The sequence below is a fragment of the Pleurodeles waltl genome, chromosome 1_2 (genome assembly GCF_031143425.1).
Source record: "Pleurodeles waltl isolate 20211129_DDA chromosome 1_2, aPleWal1.hap1.20221129, whole genome shotgun sequence".
Classification (NCBI taxonomy): Eukaryota; Metazoa; Chordata; class Amphibia; order Caudata; family Salamandridae; genus Pleurodeles; species Pleurodeles waltl.
The window spans coordinates 63,933,364-63,958,781 of NC_090437.1; the positions used below are offsets into that span (position 1 = coordinate 63,933,364).

Consider the following 25,418-nt stretch of genomic DNA (forward strand, 5'->3'; position numbering starts at 1 on the left):
GCCATTTCACAGATTAAACAGGTATTGAGGATTATGAGTGGGAAATTCTGTAGCACATATAGATATCGCAGAAATATCATAATTTTAACAAGCATTGCAAGACCAATAGGTTTCACCTTTGTTTTTTCTTTTGCATTCCATCTTAGTAACTGGATTATAAATATTAGAAAAAGGTTATTACTAGAAATTAGGTTTCTGGTTCGCTAGGCTATGCACCTAAGCCAGGAAGAACCCATCCACTCTAGTCAGGGCAAGTGAGTTACACACCCAAGATAACCCCTGCTTACCCCCTTGGTAGCTTGGCACGAGCAGTGAGGCCTATCCTAGAGGCAATGTGTAAAGCGTTTGCACAACACACACGACAAACTATCCCCCCCAACAAAGGAAACACAACACCAAGTTAAATAAAAATAAACTGTATTATACACATCATTATTAGACCAAACACAACATGTCAGTAATACCCTGCTACCCAAGCAGTTGTCAGAACATTACACAGTACTGTTACTCTGGAAAAAAACAGCAGTAGTCACATATAACACACAGGTTACTCATTATCCAGGAACATTAGGAAACACATGGCAAGTCATAAAAACATACTAGCATAAATGCCCATAACAGGAACATTAGCAAGCATATTGCACATCATAAAAAAATAGGTTAGCATTACATTTCCAACATGCCCATAAAAGGAACATTAGAAATATATATGGCAAGTAGGAAACATATCTGCCTAAACGGCCCAAGGGAATATAATGCCACCCACAGTACCTGTCTTTATGATAAAGGCACCTCGAGTGCCATGAGGACAACTGGGGGTGGGAGGCTGCGCTCCTCTGCGCCAAAACGTGGGCAATTTTAGGGTTGGGGGAGGTGGGGCGGCATGCACCCCCTCCGAGTTTGTATCAGGGCCCCTCCTCGGGCCTGCACCCAAACCGGGTGCTCCCTGACTTTGTGGGCCCCCCCCCGGGCCGCAACAGACCCATCTGGGGGGACCTGAGGACAGGTCCAAAAGTACAGTGGTGGCATATACGCCCCCGGGGCAGTGGCTGTGGGAGAGTGTCTCACCCCCACCCCTGTGTACTGCTGTATTGGTCGCAGCCGCTAGCATACTGGGTGCGGATGCACTCAAGGACGGCCTCCAGGCATGCTGTGGTCCTTCCTGAGGAGCACGTCTGGGGCCGCTCCCTCTGTCACTTCAGGGCGGCCGAGCACAGGGAGCCTCCCCAGTGCTATCAGGGCAAGCCGGCTCCGCTCTCTCTGCGGCCCGGTCGCGGGAGCAAAAGACACCAAAAGTGGATGCCTGCTTGTGCCTCAGGGGCACCTCTAGACAGCATCCCGTGCCCCGAGGGCACCACCGGGAGGGCTCCCTCCTTCGACTCACTCGTGCCCCGGGGGCACTTCAAGGAGCAAGCTTTGATGCGCTCAGGTTTCCAAAATTGCTTGGGTCACATCGGTGATTCCGGCACTTCGACAAGCGCTTCTTCAGACCCTAAGCAATTTAGATAAAACAAAAGCGCTCTAAAGGCCCCTGAAGACAATTAAAGAGTGCTCTCCAGGCGCTATGCAGGCAGTTGCAGGGGTTAGGGGCCATGGTACCCAGCCTCTGGGGACACAAGGGTGGAGCACAGGGTGGCAGGGCCCAGCAGCAGGCCAGCACAAAGGGGATGCAGACAGTGGCAGTTCCTCCAAGTGACCAAGCAGGTCACATGTCAGCACAGCAGCAGCAGTCCAAGGCGGTTTGTGGTGACTCCCTCCAGCAGCATTCTGTTTCTAGTTAAAAGCATGTTCAAGTGTTCAGAGTGTCTCCAAATTGTGGGGAAAAATGCCCTGTACTTATACTCAATTTTGCAAAGAGGGAGAGAGGAGGTTCCAACCAGTTAAATCTGGTTCTGGGAGTGTCCCCTCTCCCCTCCAGCACAGGCTCCAGACATCAGTTAGAAGTAAACTAGCCCTTTATGTGAGGCCAGGGCACAACCCTTACAGATACAAGTGTGCCCCGCCTCCCCTTCTCTCAGCCCAGGAAGACCATTCAAACTGTAGATGCAGCTCTGTGACTCCTCCACCCTCCCTGTGTACAAGCTGTCTGACAAGTATGCACAAAACCCAACTGTCACTATACCCAGACTTGGATTGGAGTCAAGCTGCAAAACACCAGAGTCATAAGCACAGAGAAATGCTCAGTTTCTAGAAGTGGCATTGCTGTAATGATAATAAAAAAATATCCAGCTACACCAGTAAGCAGTATTTCTCACTGCCATTACAAATATCAAACATGCCTACGCTACTCCTCATAAATTAGACAATACCCCTTAGACATAAGGCAGGGCATTTCCAATGCAATCTTATGAGAAGACAACACTCACAGCAGTGAGAAATCAAATAGGCTGCCTGTCACTACAACCACATGTCCTGCCTTCTACATAGATAGCACCATGCCCATAGGGCTAGCTAGGGCCTATCTTAGGGGTGACGTACATGTATTAACAGGGGAAGTCTGGGCCTGGCAAGTAAATTTAGATGCAAGGTCCCTGTGGCAGAAAACTGTACATGCAGGCCCTGCGCTAGCAGGCCTGAGACAGGTTTGAAAGGCTACTTCAGTGGGTGTCGCAAGCAGTGCTGCAGGCCGACTATTAGCATTAAATTTACAGGCCCTGGGTATAGGGATACACTGTACAAGGGAATTATAGGTAAATTAAATGTGCCAGTGAGGTATAAGCCAATCATACCAACTTTTAGAAGGGAAAGCACCTGCACTTTAGCACTGGTCAGCAGTGATAAAGTACTCAGAGTGCTAGAGCCAACAACAAGAGCTCAGAAAAAATAGGAGGAAGGAGGCAAAAAGTCTGGGGATGAACATGCAAAAAGGGCCAGGTCCAACAGTTCTAATAATGTTTATTTTAAATTAGATAAACCATTAATAGTTTGGTTTGATATATGATGAATCAATATCCCAGGATTCCTAACTTGTAATTTGTACCTTATTTAATATGGCACTGTGTTAGTGTAAAGTAACATGTAATTAGTAAAATACCACTGCACCTGCTGCACCATTTAAATCATGCCTCTTAACTGCAAGTTAACCGCAATTATGACTGCCTGTTTAGTAGTAAAATATAGCAATACTTGGTGTTTAGAGGGGATATGACAACATTTGGCCCCTGTGCCACTTCACCAATCAAATCATGACCTTAATAACTCCAAGATTACAGCACTTGTGGCTGCCTGTTTAGAAGTAAAATGTTAATTTGTGTTTAGTGGGGTTCCTAGAGCATCTGGGCACGGTGCCTCTGCACCTGCTGCACCATTGAAATCATGACCCTAATGCCTGAAAGGTAACTGCACTTGTGAATGTCTATTTAGTAGTAACGTTTAGCAATCATCTGTGTTTAGAAGGGTCCGGACACCTTGTGCCGTCAGTGCCCCAGGACCTGCTGCACCATTCAAATCATGGCCCTATTGCCTTCAAGGTAACTGCACCTGTGACTGCCTGTTTAGTAGTAAAATATAACAATATTTGGTGTTTAGAGGGGTTCCTAGAGCTTTTGGCCAGGGTGTCACTGCACCTGCTGCACCACTAAAATCATGATCATAGTGCCTGCAAGGAAACTGCACTTGTGACTGCCTGTTTAGTAGTAAAATATTGCAATATTTGGTGCTTAAGGAGTTATGACAACTTTGGCTCCAGTGCCACCGCAACTGCTGCACCATTCAAAGCATTACCCTAGTGCCTGCAAGATATCTGCTCTTGTGACTGACTGTTAATAAGTCAGCAAGAGAATAACAATTCGAAATAAAACGTCGCCCAATTATACAACTGACTTTTCTTTAAAAATGAGTGACTGGTAATTTAAGAAACAAACACAGAAATAATTTTAATATTGCAACAGTTATTCATCAGAAATGTAATTATTAAGTAATAAAAAACAAAACATAATCAGCCCATTCGCTGCTTGCTTGACATCTGCATTCGATACTCCACTGCAAGATGGCCGACATGTTTACATACATTTAAACGCGAACTGACTTGCATTCAGTTCATCTTTTCGCGTACAAACACTAACAGGTCACCAGTCACCAAAAACTGGAAGGTGTATTCCAGGCATGCTCCACGCAACGGCAGAAGCAGAACAGAAGAGCAGGAAGTGACCTGCTAGCCAATAAACAGCAACTAAATTCAAGTGACGCGGAGCAACGTTTGAATTAACAAACGGGATGTTCAGGTAAGTAAGGGGCAAAGTACGGGCAGGTTCTAAGTCCCTTTAAAGATTTTTTTTTTTTTAGTAACATAAGACTTCACAAGCATAGCACAAGCCTAAAAAGGGTCATTCTTCACAGTACAGACGTTTATCACAATTGTGTAGGTCTGTTTTCATTTTATTGAGGAGGCAAGCTAGGTTAAGGCTCTGTGTGAGATCCAACACACCTGATATATGAACCCCCAGGTATTTGAAACTTAGGTGCCTAATCAGGATGTCTGTCTGCCGGTTCACTGTGTCATTGTCACCCTTTAGTGGGAACGAGAGGAATTGTGCCAGTTCGCGTGACAGCCAAAGGCCTATTCAGAGACATTCAGCATGTGCAGAATGTTGGGGCCTTATGACTGGGGGTTAGTAAGGAAAAGGAGCACACAGTCCACGTAACAGGCTATTTCTTCCGTCACTCTCTCCCACCTTCTAACCTGCACCAGAGCATCACACCGAATTAATCTGACAAGAGGTTCAACAGCTAAGGTGAAAAGGAGGCGGGCGGGGCAACAGGAACCCCCGTCTGGTTCTATGTCGGATCAGAAATGTATTGGAGAGTGCACAATTTATTAGGACCTGACCTTAAAACTCCAGTGTGACCTGACATCCTTGGCGTGCTTTTCCCCCCCCAACCTTTTGCCTTCCATCCTATGGTTTTGGTGACTTAATCTTTGCTACCTTTAGGACTCTCTGCATGTTACCAGTGCTAACGTGCTTGTGCTCTCTCCTTTGAGCGTGGTGACATTTGCTTACACTCAATTGGCACATCTAATTTACTTGTAAGTACCTAGTAAAGTGGTACTATTTGTGCCCAGGGCCTGTAAATGAAATGCTATTAGTGGACCTGCAGCACTTTTTGTGCCACCAACTTAAGTAGCCCTGTATACGTTGCTGGCCTGCCATTGCAGCCTTTGTGTGCAGTTTTAGACTGCCATTTCAAGCTGGGAAAATAAAATGTGTGTCAGGCCTAAACCTTCCTTTTTAATGCATAAAGATCACCCCTAGACTCGGCCCTAAATAGCCCATAGGGCAGGGTGCAGTGCATTTAAAAGGTTGGACATGTACTTTTAACTTGTACATGTCCTGGTAGTGAAAAACGTTTTTTTCCACTGCTGCTTGGCCTACCGCCCCCATAGGATAACATTGTGCCACCCTGCAAAGTACTTTGAGGGGGGCCCCCTGCACACAGTCAGGGGACTGCCACTTGTACACAGTGTACTGTGCTGAGGGAGTCCCCCGCACCACACGGGTGCGGGGGGCTTTGCTACGCCACTGTAGCTGGCAAATGGTCTTTGTGTATTGCTCACAGACAGTGAGACAGGTTTGGCTGGATGGGCCACCTCTGACTTGATAGGGGTGCAGCCACACTTGCAAATCACAAAGGTTCTGCCTGAGCACACTCACAAAAGATCTGACACTAGCTTTTCGTGTCCCCAGACAAGCCGTACCAAAGCAGGAATTCCAGACACCTCAGTGTTGCAAACATCCAGAACATGCTCCTACTTAAAAGTGGGCACCAGGTATAAAGAGTGGACCCTAAGACCCAACTCTTCAGTACACCTCAGACCTGTGGAAGACTCAGGAGGACTGCTACCCTGTGCCCTGCTGACTGAGTGGGAAGGACTGGACCTGTAGCTTGAACCGAGGACCACTACAGTGATTCCAAAGGCTTGTTTGGCAGGCCTTCTAATCAGATCCTCACGGGCAGAAAAGGCTCCAACCACCTCGAATCCAGCACCTGGACTCTACCTGCTGTGGGTTTTGCCCCTCCAAGTGGTGACACCCAAGTCCTGGACCCTTGGAAGTGGCCCTGAAGGTATTCTGCCAGCAGAGCTATGGTCTCTTGGGCAGAACCGATGCAGAACCAATGCAGCACGATGCACCTCAGGTACATTTACATTGTGGCCCACTGCCACTCAGAACTCCTGTTGCACAATGCTTCCCTGATGCATGGCATCACATCACAAGCCCTATCCACAAACTCTTCTGAACTGCTGCTGTGTGATGCAACTCCAATGCAGGACTTCACATCGCAATCTACTGCGCTAAGCAGCCTCAATGCGGGACCTCGAAACACTCCACAATCAGGATTTAAAGTACTATGATCAGCAGGCCTAACCTGTTCCCTGTATCCGGCCTGTGCTCTGTTGCGGTCAGCCTGACCTTGTGACTTTGTACTGGTCCGGTATGACCCTATAATCACAGATGGCCCATTGTGCTTCTAAGCACTGGTTTGAGAAAAATCTTTAAAATTGCATGTCTTGGGTTCTATTAATTGGATTATTGTTGTTTTGGTCTCAAACAGTTTGTTAAATTTGACTACTTTTTAAATTGGGGTGGGATTTTTCTTGTGTTCTGTTTTCACTTTATTATTGTTTGTGTGCTACATAAATACTTTACACATTGCCTGTAAATTAAGCCTGACTGCTTTCGTGCAAGGCTACCGGAGGGTTAAGCAACGGTTAATTTAGGAGTGTGCTTATGTTTCAAGACTTGTGGTTGCTGCTTGAGTAGGATTTCACCCACTCAGCCAGTAAACCAATTTCCAAAAACCCCCAAAAGAGGAGTTTGACATATTTGCAGTATTTGTGGAGCTATCCCGTACTTCGAAGGATCTGATCCAGATGGAACCAATCCACCATGTCAAATGGCTATTCCAAATCTACAAGTAGAAGCACACAGGGGTCCAGTACATACTGAAGGTGGGACAGAACCATGTCAACTAGTCAGATACAGTGTGGGTGCTACAGCTGGATAATAAGCTGCATTGGTCAGGGTAAATGAGGGAGACTAGGAGTCAGAGTCTGTTCACCAGGCCTTTGACAAATATTGTAATCTCTGCATTAATCAATTAAATGTAATAATAGGAAGCACAGTTGTTTGGAGGTTGGCCTGTCTTAAGGAGGACTATTATGGTGGCAGTGTTGAGTTTTAGGGGGGGGAAGAAGCCGTTCCGCTCCACTTCCAGTTAGAAGTTTAGCAGATGTAGGACAGGAATCGCTTTGAATATAATATTCTAAGGGAAGCCATCAGGCCCAGGACTCTTTCCTAGGTTTCTATCTCATATGGTTTTCCCTATTTCTTCCAATGTAAGGAGAACTTCCAGTTCTGCCTTTTTGGTTCCCGTAAGATTTGAGAGAGACATTTCCTTGAGGAGAAGGTTGGTCAGTTCCCTATCTGACCGAGGCAAATGTTTCAGCTGTCTTGTTGGTAGTATTGATGTGATGCCCAGGCTTGATTGTAAAGCTAGGAATTATTCTTGATTCTATAGTTCCAGTGGCCAACAACTAGAAAAGCTTCCCAGTCTTATCCCTGTGTTCATACATTCATCTAGTCAACACCCTCCAGCACTGGGAGGCCTCTTCTAGCACAAACTGCCACAACAAGGCTATGCCCACCTCAAGCTGCTAGTAAAAGTGTTTCTATATCTGCTATTCCTCACTTTTCTAGCTTTAGAATAGGAGTTTGATGATCTGACTGTATTTGGCATTTGCAGCCTGCCGGAGGTATGTTTTGTCTGTCCCCCTAACTGGAGTCTTATTCACTTGCCCACAGTGTGTCAGCTAAGGCGACCAAGCTGCAGTTCATCTCAAAACAGAAATTACGTTCTGTGTGTCTATAGTCTATGAACTTCTCGTTCATAAGGCATCATGGATTTAGACACCAAATCGGTCTCTTGTGTTGAATAAGTGTCCAGATATGAAGGACAACGGGGGAGAGGTCTGAAATCCATCTAGGAAGTATATCTGCTGCCGTTGTGCAGCTCATGTCAGTTGCTGGTAGGAGTAAGAGGTCTATGCGCAAGTGAGTTTTTGTGGATGCTGACTTGTGCCCAACTATCAAATCCTCCATGTATCACAAAGGCCCATGGCGTTCATCCAAGACCCAACTGGCCTTGATCTCCGTTTTGATGATTTGTTGGAGGCCCGAGTACTCCACCTCAGGGTTTAGAGTCACACTGAAGTTGCCCCTTATAATTGGGAACCCTTGAGGGAGATCTGTGACCATGAGCTTGTTAAGGTTTTGGAAGTGTATTTGGGCAGGTATACACAGTCACAATATTAAACTGTTTCTCTTCCAACAGGCCCGCAATTCTTAGATAGCGGCCCTAGGAGTCGAGGAGGTTTTTATTTTTTTTAACCACCAGTGGGAATATTTTGTGTAGGAGTATAGCTACCTCCGCTATGTCCCCTGCTTAAACCCACATGCAAAAGCCAGTTCTTCCTAAAAAGAGGTATATACTACCTAGTAGGTGTGTTTCCTATATTAATAATACACCTGGTCTGAGCTCTTAGCAAAGAGAAGAACTGCCACTCATTTAATACGTTCTGGAAGGATGTTGAAATTTCAGGATAAGACTTGAAAGTCAACCATTGGGAGTGCATCAAAATGTACGTTGTGGGGCTCTATGAGTGCCGGCAGTCAGGCTGATGAGTGACAAAGATGTGTGTAGCCTGTATCTGTGGATGAGTATGGGATCAGGCATGTGTGGAAAACGTGACCAAACAAGAAGAAAAACTTTAATCTCTCCCCCGGCTTCCCCAACCCACACTTCCACCCAAGAAGCATCTGTTATCCCTACTCCACACATTAACATAACCATTTCATACCATGTTACGGAATTAGAGGTGGACCTCTTCCAATAGGATAGTCTGCTAAAGCCATAGGCTGTCAATTTATTATTCACATAGGCACGACTGTCAGCTGAAACCCTTTTACAAGAGAATTGGCCTTCGATCTGTATCTTGGGCATCCCTACCATTTGCTTAGGGGGATCCTTCTCCCTTCAAGGTGACTACGCTGGAGCCCCTCTGACCTTTAGACCTTTATCAATCTCTGGGAGACTCATGCTCCATGTTGGCGACTTCTCTCCATTCCAGATAAATCAAATTAACCTTTGTGGAGTCCTCAACCCAGCGAGGATTTCAGACTTTTATGTGCTGTAGTCACTGGGGGTCTGAGAGGCACAGGGGTGGGGGGGGGTGCCGGTCATGAATGTAGAGCTCCTTTCTTTCTGTGGTCCACTTGCATGCTTCCTCTGTGGTCTCAATTAACAGCAGGAATTGTGTACAACCTTCAGTATTGCTGGATGAATCATCATATATTGTAGGGACACTTCCCTCAGTTTCAGCATAACTGTCAAAGAATTTCTATTGTTTCTGAATCAACTTAGTTTAGTTGGAGAAAATCATGATGCAGGTCAACTGAAAGTGTAAGTCTCCCATTTTTCATGCTTCCCACAGCATATTGTCTCAATCCTGATAATATAATATTCGGGCAATCGTGGGGCATGGAGGTGTTCCCAGTGGGGGTCACTGGATTAGAGCCCTGTGAGCACGCTCCTACAACTACTGTGATAAGGCACCTTATTGTCTCAAAGGAAGTCCCTGGGGCTGATTTTCAGCCCCCTCTCGAAATCTCAGCAAACGCATATTATTGCGAGGTATCATATCGCATGAAAACAGTTCTGTCAAATTCTGTTTATATGTATGAAAAGAAGACATTACAAAACATACAGCAGAAACACACACAAGTTAAAAATATAGATGTTGATTTATGAAAACATTTCACCAATCAAGTATACCACGGTTTCTGCTGAGGTGCACGTTCCGTGATAGGTGCTGAAAGTGCACGTGCAGTGTAAAAATGGGTGTATAAAATTTAACCAAGAAAACATAAAGCAACATTTACCTTCATTCAATATGAGAGCCTGGTCAACAACACATAGTTCAGAAAGTCTCTACAGTTGGGACATTATGATTAATTTCCAAGTACTGTTTTGGCCCAACTTGAGTCCTATAGATACAGGTAGAGTATAGCCATATCGATGTTTCGACGGGTTTAAGAAGCGTGTGTCTTGTACATCAACAGAGGGTGGTCTTCTTCAGGACAGTAAAAAAGATTACCCAAATAGTCTTACAATATGGCTTATTCAAAGTTCTTATTGAGTCAGAAAAAATCCAAGTCCTTGTTATAGGATGCTTAGGAATGCCTACTGTCTGCACATCCGGGCAAGTCCAAATAGGTGTGCAGAGAAATTCCAAATACTTATTAAATGTTGCATCCATCCACAAAGTTTATCTCAGTGGTTTCCTTGCGCCAGGAGTGGTTTTGGCATTCTCAGCCCTGGTCCTGGGCTTTGGGTAGTCAAAACCAGCTTCGATATTGTTGCTTTATGGTCTGTCATCTTTTCTTCTAGAATGGAGATTCTTTCTTCTGCTTCAGTCATCCTACCAGCGACATTCTCGAGGTCATGCAAAAGAGTGTTGACATCAGCACCTACCTTCCATATCATTATCTCCACTGCTTCTCTTGACGTTTTTATTGCCTGTAGGATGGTTGTTATCTCTGCGGATTCCAGCTGTCTAAGAGTGCAGGTCTCAGTGGGTGGTTTTGGTAGGGCCCAAAAGGGAGTGGTGTATTTGTCTATCCATGGTTGGGCATGCACTTGGGAACCTTTATTCTTTCCCATCATTGACAGCTGGTATGAGCAAAATTGATTGACCAAGGAGCCAAGTATCTATACTGGCTCCCACATAATGCAACCAGCAGTGTGACCCTTCAGGCCAGTCTGGCTCGGATTCCCACTGCAGATTTCTCCAGTGGCCATCAGGGTCAGCCTATTGCACCAATGGCGAGCCAATATTGGGTGTATCAAGCAAAGTTCCCCGCATTGACAGTAGTCAAATGCTCCTCCGATCGAAGCAAGCCGGCAACCCAAATAGCAAGGGAGAGGGTCATTCATCTGCCTGCTTATCTCGCCAGCGCAAGATGAGGCAGCACAAGCAGCCAGAACCCTCCACTCTCAGGCCCATCAACTGACCTATTCTCCCAGAAGTGCTACGTGGCGGTGTGGTGATAGTCGTACTTCCAGGCTCACTGGGTCATCGTCAGGTTAGTGTGATCCTTGGGCTGCATTTCATCAGTCTCTGCATTGGGGCGGGGAGAGGGAGGTCAGGGCCCATGCTGCTCCTGCGAGTTGCCCCAATGCGGTGGTTCTGTTGCAGTGCCTCTCAAACTAGAGCAGCACAGGCAGATTCTCACATGGAGCCTCTTCCATGCCCTAGGCATATAGGTGTCAGTGCCATCAATTGGAGCCGATTTCCTTTATCCCTTCTGGTTCAGCCAAGCAGTGACTCTAGGTCTGTGTGTACAAGGCCCAGGCCATCTCAGCAAACAGTTGCCACCATGGAAGTGATCCCGGCAGCGGCACAACCCTTCTCCCAAACCAAGCGAGCATTCACAACGCTTATGTCATCCTGACGCCCGTTTGTTCCAAGAGTCCCTAGGGAGTTCAGCAAGGTTGTTTCAGCTAGGGGTAGTGTATTTGGGTGGATGAATGATGGTGCAGGAGGTCCAGGGTTTTTTTTTTTAAATGCTTCCTTCATCTTGGACACCTTGGCAAGGCCACCTGAATTTGTTTTTTTTTTTAAAGGTAGAGCCATTACAGCTTTTTGGAAAGTATGCATAACCGTTCTTTCAAGGAAATGTACTCAGTTTTTCCAGAAAATGCATTATTAAAAATAAGCTGAGACAATGACTATTATTCACCATTGTATTGTGTGTATTTATGAAATACACATTATAGTTATTGGTGACGTTTTGACTAAGCTGATGGGTCTGCTTTATATATGTTGATGTGCTGGTTTCCTTGATCATGCCAATAGCCCCAGGAACTATTATTTGGTATGTTGAGTCTTTGACAAAGCCAGTAGGTCTGCCTTACTTAAAATTACAACTTTTAAATTATTATATGAAATAGCCAGCCGTGCATGACGACAGGGGTTGGAAGCAGGGCCTGTAGGCCCCTCTTGACGATGAACATCTCATTTTATGTTAAAAAAATAGAAATTCACTGAAAAAAGCTAAGGTTAGAGGGACCTTGCAGTTTAGTGAAACTATCAGTTAAAACATACTATTTTAAATGAACAAAACCACTGAAATTCACCAGTTATAGGTATCTCAAGTACTATAAATTGTTTCCTAAAGTCACTGTAATGAGGGCCCTTGTTACTCCTAAATACCTCAGATATTACTTATGACATGTTTTATGGCATCATTGATAACATCACTTCAACATCTGAAATGGTATAATTGGTAACACTGTGCAGGGCAGGGGGGTGAGTTATAGTTACTTTAGCACAGTAGCCTTATCAGAAGTGCTGGGTAGAAAGCACCAACTGGCACCGCGCTGTCGCGGTGACCCTGTATGCCGGAGGGGGTCAGCAGTGAACTGAGTTTGGGCCAGGTAAGCAGGACTTGTGACTGCCAAAATCGGCGACCCCGTATGCCAGGAAGGGCCGCCATAGTGTGGGCAACTGCATAAAGAGAGTCAGTGCCTGGATTGTGATTACTGTGGCACACTGTGTGTCAGGAGGGGATGCTGTGACCACTTTGGCCTATGGTTCAGGACATCTCTAAGACAGAAGGAGAACTTATGTGATTAGGTGGTTGAGCCTGCACACTGATCTGCACCTGACGAAGTCCCTGAAGTTTAACTAGGACAGTGGTTCCCAACCTGTGGTCCGGAGACCCCTGGTGGTCCACAAAGCCTCCTCAGGGGGTCCGCGACTACTTAGAAAATTAAATTATATTACCAGATTACGTCCCCAGCTTTCAGTAATGTTTCAGTGAGGGGTCCCCAGATTCCAATAATGATTCAGTGGGGGTCCCTGGGATCCAGTAATGATAAAGTGGGGGTCCACAGAAGTCAAAAGGTTGGGAACCACTGAACTAGGAAATCACACCCTCGTATGAGCTCCGGTTGGGAGCTAGGAAATCACACCAGCACGCCACTGACCACCTGCTAAGGGCAAGAAAAACTTACCTCCTGTGTCCGCCAAGCGGGAGCAGCTCCAACAAGTGGAAATTGACTAGTAGAGCTGCTCGACTGGAAAAGCCTGCGCCGTCAGGTACTGCTGCAGGATCCAGACTTGAAAGCGCCTGAGGAAAGGGCACTCGCTGCACTGCTATGTGCCACAGCGCCAGAGTGGTTAAGACTGAAACTTGGCCTTTGTGGCCCCAGGGGACTTACTGTAGCATTATATAGACTTTTGACTAATTCCTACAGAATGCAAAGGGAGAACTCATGAGGACGGCCTAATATTCTGTAGCCATGAGTAAATGTGGTATAACCCAAAACAAGTTACACGAAGGAGGTTGGGACAAGGAGTTGCCTGATAATTACCAGTACCCCAAACTCAAGGGGGGATTATGTTATTACTTCTGAATGTTGTATATCTTTGCACAAGTCAGAAATAAAATACTTCTTTTCATAGAAAAGCAAGTACTGGACATTGATTTATTGTGCACATTGATTTCATTTTAATTTATAAACCATGTTCAGCGACCTGCAACTACATTCCTCTGAGGAAGCCCTAACTGCTCAAACACAAATGCCACTGAGAGTCAAGAGCAGAAGATGTACTTGACCCATTGCAGATCGGGCATTGGGACATCAGGGGTAAAACGCCTAGGCAACCACGGTTGGGCCCAGTAGCTCCTGCGTGCCCCGTGGCCCTCTGAAAGGGATTCCAACAATCCCCAAAAATATATATATCTTTTTGGTTGAGAGGTTTATGTAGTATTAATATTCCATTAATTGATATCATTTTCTTCACGTAACTTTTAAAGTAGTTTCTGGACCTTGCCATATGCAAAGAAGATCGTCAATAGATCTCAACCGAAAATTATATATTGTGCACATTGGTCTTCCTCAAACCAGAGTCTCTCCACTTCTCCGACAAAATACAGACAGAGTGGTGCAAATTAGGCTCCCAACAGTGTACCCTAGTGTATGTAGTATTCTCCATCGAAGCTGAAAATGTTGTTGGACAGACAGGCAGATAACATTTCTATAATCTTGTTATTTGATTCCATGTAGTGTTCTGGTTTTCTTAAAAGGGCCTTTTGAACTGCATTTATCCTAATGGTGTGTCTTATGGAAGAATAAAGGCTGAACACATGACCAGTTGCCAATATGTAGTCTTTATCCCATGCGATGTTATTCATCTTCTCCAGGATGTCCTTGGGATCTCAAATGTAACATGGGAGGTCCTTCATAATGGGTTGTAGGTGATGCTCAATTAATTTGCCTAAGCAAGAACAGATGGAATTAATATTCACAACGATAAGGCGCCATGGTGGTGGAAATCTTTTTCTCATAGGGTGTTCAATAAAGAGGGCAGTGTTTCTCTGAATAATATTATTCATAGTGAGACTAGTATCAATCCTAATCTCCTGTGCTATATTGGCAGGTGAGCTGGTTGTTTCTTCAATTTGGTCAGAAAGGCCTGTAATAAGATAGGTCTTCCAAGCCTTGTGCTGTAAATGGGCAATTGCCAATGTGTTGTTCCAGTATTGATTGCTGAGGTTTGTCACTAACAAAATATCAGTTTAAGTTTACAAGTGAATTTAAAGAGATCAATTTTAGTTTTGATCGGATCCCAAAAGGCTGTTAGGCAAAAGGATAGTCCACAGTTTAGTACTTTGATCTGATGTACAGTGAGTGTAGTATTAGAAAGGTGATTGGTTAATTGTTGATTATTTTTTCTAGTTCCCTCCTCCTATCTTGTTTTGTGGCCCCTGACGTGGTTGGTTGGTTTACTTTGTGTTGGGATGTTTCTTTTCAGTTTTTTGTATCTTAGGTAATGGTGTCCCTTCTAGTTAGTGATGTTTTACTTTCTCAAAAAGATTCACACTTACTTTTGAGATTGTTCCTTTGATGTCGCTGCCTACCTGAGGAGTCAGGATCAGAACTAGGTTTCTGATCTGCTGAGCAGCTAGTTGTTCCCTCTTGGTCTATAGTTTTAGTTGTGGCATTATTGTTTCATTTTACAAATGTGTACACTCTTCCCAGCTGATAATCTGATATCTACATAACTTTCTGTTTTGTCGTTTGATCAAATCCTCTTCATAACTATTACTTGATTCAAGATTTCACAATTAAATGACAAAGGACAGAGCAGTCATGAGTCTTTGCAGCCCTAAAATGTGATCCTGATACAGCTCATAGTTTTCTTTTTACTACTGTGAACATGGCGCACAGGCCAAATGAACATGCAGTAGAGATAATGGAGCAAAGTAAGCCAGGGGTTGGGCATGGATAATTAAGTTTAATGACACATTGTCCAGTCAGAGTACATGCTGTTGTGATATTCTAAGATGAGCCTGCCCATGTATGTAGCATCCTCCACTGCCTGGTACTTTCTTAATGATTAGGCCACACACAGAGCAGTAAATCACATGTCTTTATTCCTAGACATGTACCTGTGAACTCCAACATTCTAAACCAAGCTTTCATTACATTCTATTCTAGTGATTACATCATACGGATACAAAGTCTTCAAGGAGTCAGAAAGGTTCTTTTCTAAATCATGCAAGACACTACAATGTACATTTTATTACTACTTTTACAACCAATTTGAATCAGCAATTATGTTTTTTAAAAGAAAAATCATTCAGAAAATACTAACTGTTGCAGCTAAAGAGAGCTGGAGGGTTAACACTCCATATTATCGCTCGGCAACGCATGCTACAAAGTTGGCTGCTTTCAAATGAGCCTCTAGATCAAGGACACAAACTGCTCACACAATATCACATTTCAAAAGCCTTTCCAACCAAACTAGGTCACTGGGCACGCTTTACTTTCCACAGAGAGCTATAGTGTCTCCTGCACAAATTAAATAGTAGGTTAACCATCTGCTTGTAAGAAAGATACCATGAAACATTCATGGCCGAAGAGTCCCAAAGAATAATCGAATAGGTCATGCAAGAAGCACGATTCTTGCTACCTGCCTTAACTGTTCCACCCAAGAGCTATTTCAGAGCACATTCAGAAGACCTAGCACACTGAGCTGGCAGCACAGTGTCTGGTGAAACTAATATCTGTTAAGTACCACTGGCAGGAAATCTTGTAACCTGCCTTCTATTCCTGCCCGCTTCTGCAGGATGTTGCTGCTCTTTTTCAGATTAGCTACCAAAATGCTTTATCAAATTAGTTGTCTGTATGCCTGGACCATCTTTTTAGGCACACTCATGTATGATCTCGGGCAATTTACTCCTAAGACTTTTTAGGTATGGCTTGACAGTACTGCTTTCTCCAAGATAGATTTTTACCAATTATCTAAAATACACAGAGTGGGCCTCTCTCAACCCAGTCTCTCAGAAGTGCACTCTGACAACCTGATCTCCTATCGAAAACACAACAGTCACCTGAATGTCTTACTGAAATGATAAAAATATCTGCTAACCTCTCTGAGACAGCAGACCATTACCCACACACACAAGCCTCTACACGATTTGTAATAAGGTTCCTCGCCAAAGAAACTAAGCCATGGCCACCTTTTCCCCACTTTTGATATCCTAAAAGTTAATAAGGCTCAAGTTTGCAGTTTTAATAAATATTTGCACCCCAGAAATTCCTCCAATGCCCGTCTTCTGTCCTAGCTTGTTGTTGGATGTTGTGTGCCATGTGAAATGTATGATGTCATTAGTGGGAGTGTTCTACCCACGTCAGCTGAAGTTTCAGTGTACAGCTGGGGTCGAAGCTGGTTACATTATAGCGCCTGGTGGGGTTCCCATGCCTGTAAACTGTTCCTTAAATAAGTACCTGTTCTTGTACCTGCCTGCCTCCCGGGTCTCCTTACCAGTGTTCAACTTCAAAGTGTAACAGATTTCATCATTAAGTTGCTGTGTCGAGCAACACAGAATTGTGGTGTTTATAGTCCTCCAAATAGGTAAATAAGCAGTCCATCTCAGCATTTAAGGAAAATTTGGATTCGATTTTGAGATTAAAACAATGCAACACTACATTTGGGCATCTGGCATTGGAATACTTCCTTCTACCTCAATCTAGGTAAGGAATCTCTTTGGCTCTGAGCTTCTGCTAGCTCGCCGAGTCCATATAATAATAAAAGTTGTAAACATGCCGTCCTCCGTCATCTGGAAAAAACTCCCACTTTTCCAAACTGACCACTGGGTGTACTTTACTTTAGCCTTGGTCATGGTACACTTTGACTACTGCAAGATTACCTGCAGTAGTCTTTCAAAAAAACTCACAGATAAAGTAAACCCAGAAGGCCAGATTGTGCTCAAATCCATTCAAGTGAGACCACAACACACCAGCCCCAAAAATCCCGTCATATTGGCTCATATGGGAAGCACGGTTTGTGGTGTCTTCTGGGACATAAATTGTCTCTATTATACCACAAGCAGTTGGACTTTCAATCAAATAAAAAAAAAGATTCAGATGGCAGAAACAGAGAGGCAGATTCCTGAAACTTCAGGGCCACTGACAGTGGAACACCATGAACCCAACCCTTAGTGCACATTAAATTACATGCTACTGTGGAAACAACTGAAAACCAAAGAATTCAAACTAACTTTAAGCCAAAACTATGCTGAATAGAGGTAGCAACTAAAAACACTGGAACAAACTACTGTTTTATTTGACTGTACTCTCACCTTCCACAATTTTGTCGGAGATCAGTTGCTTTAGTCCAATAAATATTTAGGACAGATATTCGAAACGCAATGCACAACTTTTTATAAAACCTAAACATAAATAAATTGTGTTTTTTAATTGCAATCTACTCAGGATCTTCGATTGAGGGTTTAACTTGTACTTTGATGAAGTGAATTTGTCACTAAGGATGAGGCCAATCACAAGTCTGAGCTTCTTTACCGGACATATTACAGAGTCCTTGAGACATGGAGATACTCCTATGCAACAAGTTAATCTGGCACGTTTCTTGGATTCAAAATCCAGAGAAAAAAAAAACAGAAACCAATGTGGTAAAGAGGAATAGGGTCCTAAAATTATTCTCTGACACGTGGCTACAAACCTCAGAAAATCAATCCGGAAACACCAGCCGTTGTTCCTCCAGTCACTCACCAGAAATATCGAAGTTCCAAGTCAACGTGAAGTGCAGACAGAGATGGCACTGTCTGCTGGACTCAACATTGTGTTTAAGGGGCAATGTAGTGGAGTCTCAAAGTTCTTGTGAGGAGGAGTAAACTCAAGACAACATTTCATATTTTTCAATATTTCTTGCGCTCAGAAAGGGAAGCAAGCTCAAGGCGTTCCCCTGAATCTTGTTAAAATTTGTGAATTCCAGCTAATATGGAGGTCATTTATGTTTTAAGGGATTTGGCAAACACCTGAATGACCATGCTGGCACACACCTCTACAAGAGTAAGTACCAGATTCTGAAGGAGGAAAATACTGGTCTGGAGCGACATTAACCCGATCCACAAAAATGAATCTTGAAACCTTGCTACTCTACAAATGTAATCTCCGAGCCACATGCGAGGAGGCAGGGCGCCTACTAATGTACTGGATCACTGTATTGCTCTGTACCAATCAACAATTACGAAAGCGCACATACAATGGTCTCAGAAAGGATAGGAGGCAGCCAGTGAAGGAGGTTCTTAGTAGCAGGTGCAGGCCTTTAAGGATGACCAGCAAAAACGTATTCCAAGAGAGTACAGGAATCATAAACCATACAATTTCTTTACAGATTATGTTTCTTCTTCTACACTGTAATTATTATTCTCCCAACTTTTTTTGCTAGAAATGTATGCTACAATTCAGGTTGGGAGAAAGAAATCAAACAAAAAGATGGTATTGATAGATTTTCTGCAAACCCTTTTCTTAACTTAATTTTTCAAGAATTAAGGTCAGCGTGCTTAATTTAGAAAAACATTTACAAAGTTTACAGGAGGAATACGTTTGCAGCAAAGCACATGCCAAACCATAAATGCACAGTGGTATGTCATTCAGAAACCTATAACCGATTCTTCTTTAAAAAAAAATAAAAAATAGGTACAGCTATCGTGACAGAACATTCCTCTGCATGAACAAAGACCAGGCAGTAGTCAAAGACGACCTCAAAGCACTTGGATTCCTCGGTGCAGAAATATTATTGTAGGTATGAAATATAGAGCAAGGGTGAAAGATTAAACACTTGTGTTGCAACTCGTGTTTGTAACTAATATGGACGTGGTCATCGCTTTGTGGTAGGATTTTAACTTTCACCTACTATCCCCGAGTGATATGCTCCATTCATGTGTTGGGTTGCTCCTAATCTAACCTAACCAAAACCTTCGTTGCTGCAGCATATACAATTAGCAGAGAGAAGATTGAAAATGTAGAAAAAAAGAAAAAAAGCACTGCCAATAGAAGTCCTTTGTATTAAATAAAGTCGAGTCTCGAAAAATACTTCTAAAAAATTTACCTCAGAGCAAACAAAGGCATTTATATAACCCACAACCTCACAATGCTTCAAAAAGCACTTCGCCGAACTTGCATGCACTTTCTCTCCCTGCAACTCCTGGCACGGATGGTCAAACCTTATTCGCATCCAAATGAATTAAGGGGCCCGTTTTAGCGAAACTCAACCTTAAAACCACCTACAAGGTACACAACCACAGCATCACCCTAAACCCCACACTCTCTGCGCAGGAAAGTCGCTTTGCTGTTATGCAACGATGCAAGCCAGCAAATACGACGGGAACTTTGCATTGCAATGAAGCGAAAAAAGGTTTGTTCGCTTTCCTCCTACCGATAGGTGTGTATATGTGTGTGACAAATTTAACAATCATTCAAAATATCGAGCACGTATGCTGCTTGATGATATGTAACAGCTGGATAGTCTCCCTTACACCTGGCACAAACCACGATGAAATAGACAGCAATGTGTTTTTGCAATATCTTGCTCCACAATAAAACAGCAAACACGAAAAGCCAAAGGCAAGTGTTGACTTAGATTCTGGTGGGGGCACTGGCTCCTTAGAAACCATATTTTTGCGACGAAGAACATATTCAGCTCACAAAAATTGCGGAGTGCCTTTGGTCTGAAGTAAATGTGTGTGAAAGCTCCGATGAATTAGCTCTGACGCAACGTGCAAACCTTTTGTGGTAGTTGAGAGGAAGAAAATTCAACAGGCCTGCACCCCAGCTTACCCCCTTCTGTGTGAGTGAGACTGTGTGGGAGTGCGAGTACCTACCATCCATAGTGTCTGCATGGACGATTATATGCATGAGTGTGTAAGACAGACCACTGTTTAGTTGTTAAATTCAGGATACCTGAAACTGTGCAAAAGTGTTTAAATACCCCTTTATCTAGCAAATGGCATGAGCACGTTATCTACGTCATTAAACTAGCGAGGGAGGATCATGCAAGATACTTGAGGGAACATAGGCGGGTATAGCGGAAGCAAGGTTTCTGCGGTGGTAAATATAATTGTGCGGATGGAGGGGATGCAAGCTGCCATACCCTTTAACCTGTCAAAATCACAATATTCACGGGTCAAAATTCAGTAATATGTTTTTACACTCTCATCAGTTTTAAATATGTTAATTCTATTTTTCACCAGCACAGCCAAAAACACCTTATTTTGAAAGAGGACTTGCCAATTCTTACCGTTAGCTTGAAGGTTTTGCTTATCTTTCACCCCTCTCTGAATCCGCAAAGTGGCCCACTGCACAAAATAAAAGAAAAAAGCTTGGTTTAATTTAATAGAGCGATGCTTAATTCCACGTTCATAAAGAAAACATAGAAACACAATTCCTGCAAATGTATATGTAGAGTTTTCAAACTTATTAATGTCATCATGTACACCTTCAGTTGATTAAGATGATAGTGCAATATCTTACAGGGTACAAAATAATTAATCACTACTCCCTCTTCAAAGGCCACTTTTTAAAGTTTGGTGGACTGTGAGAACATTTGAGGTCATTTTAAATAACTACTCAAAAGTATTGAGAACTCTGGACGAGCATAGTTTTGGTTCCACCCTCATACGTTTAAGAAATCACATAAACATGAAACCAATATCAAAGATCGTGTGCCTTGACATTATTAATGTAAAGTGATGCATCAAAACGTATTGTTAATAGTGCATTCACTGTAGATGGATAAAGATGCTTCTATGCGTGTGTTTGAACTTTAACATGAAAGTTTGTTGTACTTATTCACATTTGTGATTTTAGAGTTATATTTCTTATTGAAGTTACTTTATATATTCATGTTTTCATTTATAATTGCCTACATCTATTCTGTATTCGTGAAGGTGCACTTCTAACCATGTATTCTCGATGTGCATTGACTGTTTTACTACAAGTGACCAAAGGCCTTAAGCATTTGGTTTCTTGTGTTTAACCTTCAAGGCACAGTTTTGCTTGTGCTGCAATATTCTTTTTCTTGCAGGGGGTCTTGTGATTCTACAGTTAAAGAAAGGCATATTGTCCATTAGAGACAGTGAGGTCTGGGAGGATACTTTGGCAAGGAAGAACTAAGACAAAAGTACTATCTGTTATGTATCAGGAGGAGGGAGACACTCAAGGACATTCTGGAGAACCTAGTGGAGTTGCCAATTTCAACTGTGAGAAAACTACTGGTGTTGATGACGTGGGTTTCTCAAAAGGTTCTGTGGGCTTATTTGGTATTCATACTGTTAGTCGAGAGAGTAGATTTTCCTTAGACTTTAAGAAGTACAGACCTCTCTACCCTTATTCTTTGTGTGGCTTCATGCTGTGCAACACCATGATTGGAAACTTCTACTGAGGTCTTCACTATGCTGACACCTTCCTATTTTCCCCAGAATTAACTAGGGTTTCCTGACTCTAACTTAGTTTACGAATAGTTTAGACTGCCTAGATTTATTTATGTATAGACAAGAGGATCAAGATTTGTACACTGATCATCAGATTCTATTTCTTATCTTGTGTACTGCTTCAACTGAAATCCTTGTATGCCCTATGCTATTGCGATTTAGCCTCATCTGACGTTTTAGTTCACCTTTGGTGATTCTGTACTAATATAGCATGTTTTTGAGATTCATTTAAATTAGATTGGCCCATAATTTGTAATAAAATTAATTTAACTTTATTTATGGTTCTTGGTGCTTAATGTTTGACTTGATGGGTTACACTGTTAATTGATTTGTGTATTGACTAACTCTCCTTTACCACTCAGGCATCCTAAAAAGATCTATCACAAGAGAAATGTAAGAACAAGGGCCTAGTGCTCCATCAGATGGTAGCAGAATTAGGATGGCTAGGTCTTGAAGTAAGGGGAGTTAGAACCTTTCATTCTAGCTTGGTTAGTCCCTAGAGTACAGTCCCTAGTGTCCATGTCGCGGCTTAGTGTATAGGAGGTGTTCCAGAGATTCAAGAGAGAGTCACAACAGTGAAGGAGTGACTATTAATAGGGTCATGCCTTGCAGTGGCCTAAACTAAGCTTGCAGTGTTTTGTGGAGACTGTATTGTGTTTTGCAGAGATGTTTTGAATCTCATAAGAGTGTGGTGCTTAGTACGAAGAAGTTGAAGTTGTTATCAGGTCTGACGTGACCTAAGATCTCGGGATTGTATTAAAACATGTAGAAGACACTACATTGTAATTGTCTGCTATGTCTGGCAATGCTTGTTGTGAGACATCATCAACGGCACATTTGAGATACAGGCACTTTTCTTTGTGCGAGTGTGAGGTGTGGTTGATATGGTGAATCTTAGTGCAGAGAGAGAAACTGTACTGATCCGAGTGATACCGCACAGGTCGAGGTTTCACTTGAGTGATAGGTTGTATTGATTCCTGTGTGACTGAATACTGTTGATTCTTTAGTTAAGCAGACAAAAGTTATTTGTATTGTATTTTGTTATGTATGTTTGGTGCTGAGAACAGTGAGTGCATGAAAATTGTAAAGGAGGGTGAGCTGCTGCAAGGAGTGAGGTTGACGTCACAGTGTGCTGCGCTGGTATGGGATGGAAGATTGGTGTTGTGCAGCGCTGGTATTGGTTATCTACGTCACAATGTGTTGTGCTGTAACTGGCTATTGATATTGAACGAGACCTCTGGGTAAAAAAGAGTTACTTCCTGGTTCAGAACAAAATTCTATCTATGATTAATGAGATATGATTGAAAAAATTAAGGTTTTCAGGCTATATGAGATCTAATTTGAGGGGGATGTGATTTTATCTGTTAGAGAGGGAGAAGAGGCACCGAAAATACCCCAGGTTACTTTAGAATGATAAATGTAGGGCTTCATACATGTATTTGGCTTGGCCAGTGCCACAAGATCACAGAAAAGGAAGGCTCAATGAGGTTGCCATGCAAAGTCCCATTTTATCTGAGAACTATTTAAAATTTGAAGATAAATATTATACGAGATGAAACTGCCCCCTAGACCTACACAGTTTAAAGCGCTTAATACTTGGAAGAGTGTGGCTCACGCCAGAGAAAAGAGAAAATATCAGGGAAGAGCCCAAAAGGCAGTGCGTATTTGTGCTGATGGTAGCTGGGATGATGAAGTAATGGAGACCTGAGATGGTAGAGGAAGTTAGCCTGTATCCGGCCTTGACAAGTGAGGCATTTACAAGAAAGAGAAAAAAACTAAAGGGAAAGAAGGAAGGCCCAAAAGAACCAGACAATATGAGTGAAAACAGGGATAGTGATTTTAGCAATAGCTTCTTGGATGCATTGCTGTCAGAACGCCCACCGTCGTATAATGAGACCTGAGTGGAGGGAGAAAATGGTGTTAGTGGGAACTTTAGAGTTCCTACTGCAGTAAACGTAAATTCTGATATTGAGAGAGTTACCCCAATCAGTGTGAATCCTAACTCAATGGGAGACGGTTCAGAGATCTGTGCCTCTGTTATGTTAGCTCCACAGCCCTTAATGCCCCAGAGGCTCTTACTCTCCCGGTCACCATTGGCACTGTGGTTCCTATATACAAGCCTGAAGCTCCAGGAAAAACAAGTTGTGATCTGGCTGTCCCTAGTGCGGTAAGTGCCTAATGAAATGCTACTTTGAGTCCAGATGCAAGAGGATTTGTTCCTCTGATGCAGGATGTGGTCCTACAGGAACGTCCCAGAGGATGCCAAATTCTGGTACGCCTGTCTGGGTACCGCCTTTAAATGCTAACAGTAGCAGTCCCAGATAAGGTTTGTGCCTAATGCTCCTACAATGCAACGTAGTGTCACTGCTAAGGAAATAGACAAGTGGGTGAAGGCTTTTAATACTCCTTCAAATTACAGCAAAACATTTGAGTTGAATCAAGGAGAGCTTCACTCACCAGAGGGAACAAACTTGATGGATGTGGCCAAATTAAAACTGGAGCTGGAAGAAATGATTAGTGTGAATCTTGAATGGACTCTTTTAGATTCCTATCCGGAAAATAACCTTGTATTCATGTGTAAGGATGTTACCAGACGTGCATGACAAGTTTATGACACACTATCTGAATTAGCCCAGAAACAAGGGGTATATTTAAATAAGACCAAAGCTTTGCAAATGACCAACTGCATATGTTTCAACGAGGAACATATAGCTTGTATAAAAACTTCAGGAATGAAAATACAGATGAAAGAATGGATTCAAAATACTCACAAATGGAATGAGCTAGATAAGTGGGAAAGTAAATGGGCGAGAAAGAAAGAACCGAAGAGACATATGAGAGAACCACCCCCTCCTTGTGATGGAAAAGTGGGTGCTTCAAATTTCCTGTTGAGAGAAGTGCCTAGTGGATGTTACGTCCATGTGCCAAGGAGTAGGAGTGATCATGCATCATTCAGCAATGATTTTCCAAAATTGAGAGAGAAGTCAGTGGGGTGGTATAAGCTGGTTGAACTATTTGTGACGATTTCACAGGTTTTGTGGGTCAATATGAATACTCTTCTTGACAATGTGGTTCCCAAAGACCTTTGGGCAGAGTGTAAAATAGCCACAGAATGGCCTGTGAATGAGCCAATGAGGAACCCATAGACGAAAGGTCTGTTGCCTTTCGTGATTAAAAAAGTATCAGCAGGTGATGACATTTCTGAAAAGAAAGGTGTTGCACAAAGATATTGATTGGGTCAAAACTCAATAACTCAAAAAGTTGATTCATGCTTATTTTGAGAGATTGTTGCAGGCGTTCAAAACGTATAGTGGAATGGAGAAGTTTGAGCCCAAAAATATGGGGCATTTCGTTTCAAGGTTTGTGACAAGGATAGACCTTTGAATTAGCATGATGATTCAGCAGCATCTGATTTGTTGGTAAACTTAATCAGTTGATGAGATCTTGAGATACACAAAGTATTGCAGTGATAAAACTGAAATGAAGCAGAAGAAACTAAATGAGAGGTTGATGGTTGCACGGATGAAAGGTGCTCAGAGAAGCAGTCAGACTCAG

General features: G+C 43.1%; 1 protein-coding gene across 1 annotated transcript in view; it reads right to left on the minus strand.

Moving 5' to 3' along the window:
• GPAT3 (glycerol-3-phosphate acyltransferase 3) overlaps positions 1-25,418 on the minus strand; it is a 528,602-nt gene that overhangs the window by 466,811 nt on the left and 36,373 nt on the right. The window contains exon 2 of the mRNA XM_069236318.1: positions 20,672-20,729. Within this exon, the coding sequence (XP_069092419.1) occupies positions 20,672-20,729 (58 nt within the window). The remainder of the gene's footprint in view (positions 1-20,671; positions 20,730-25,418) is intronic.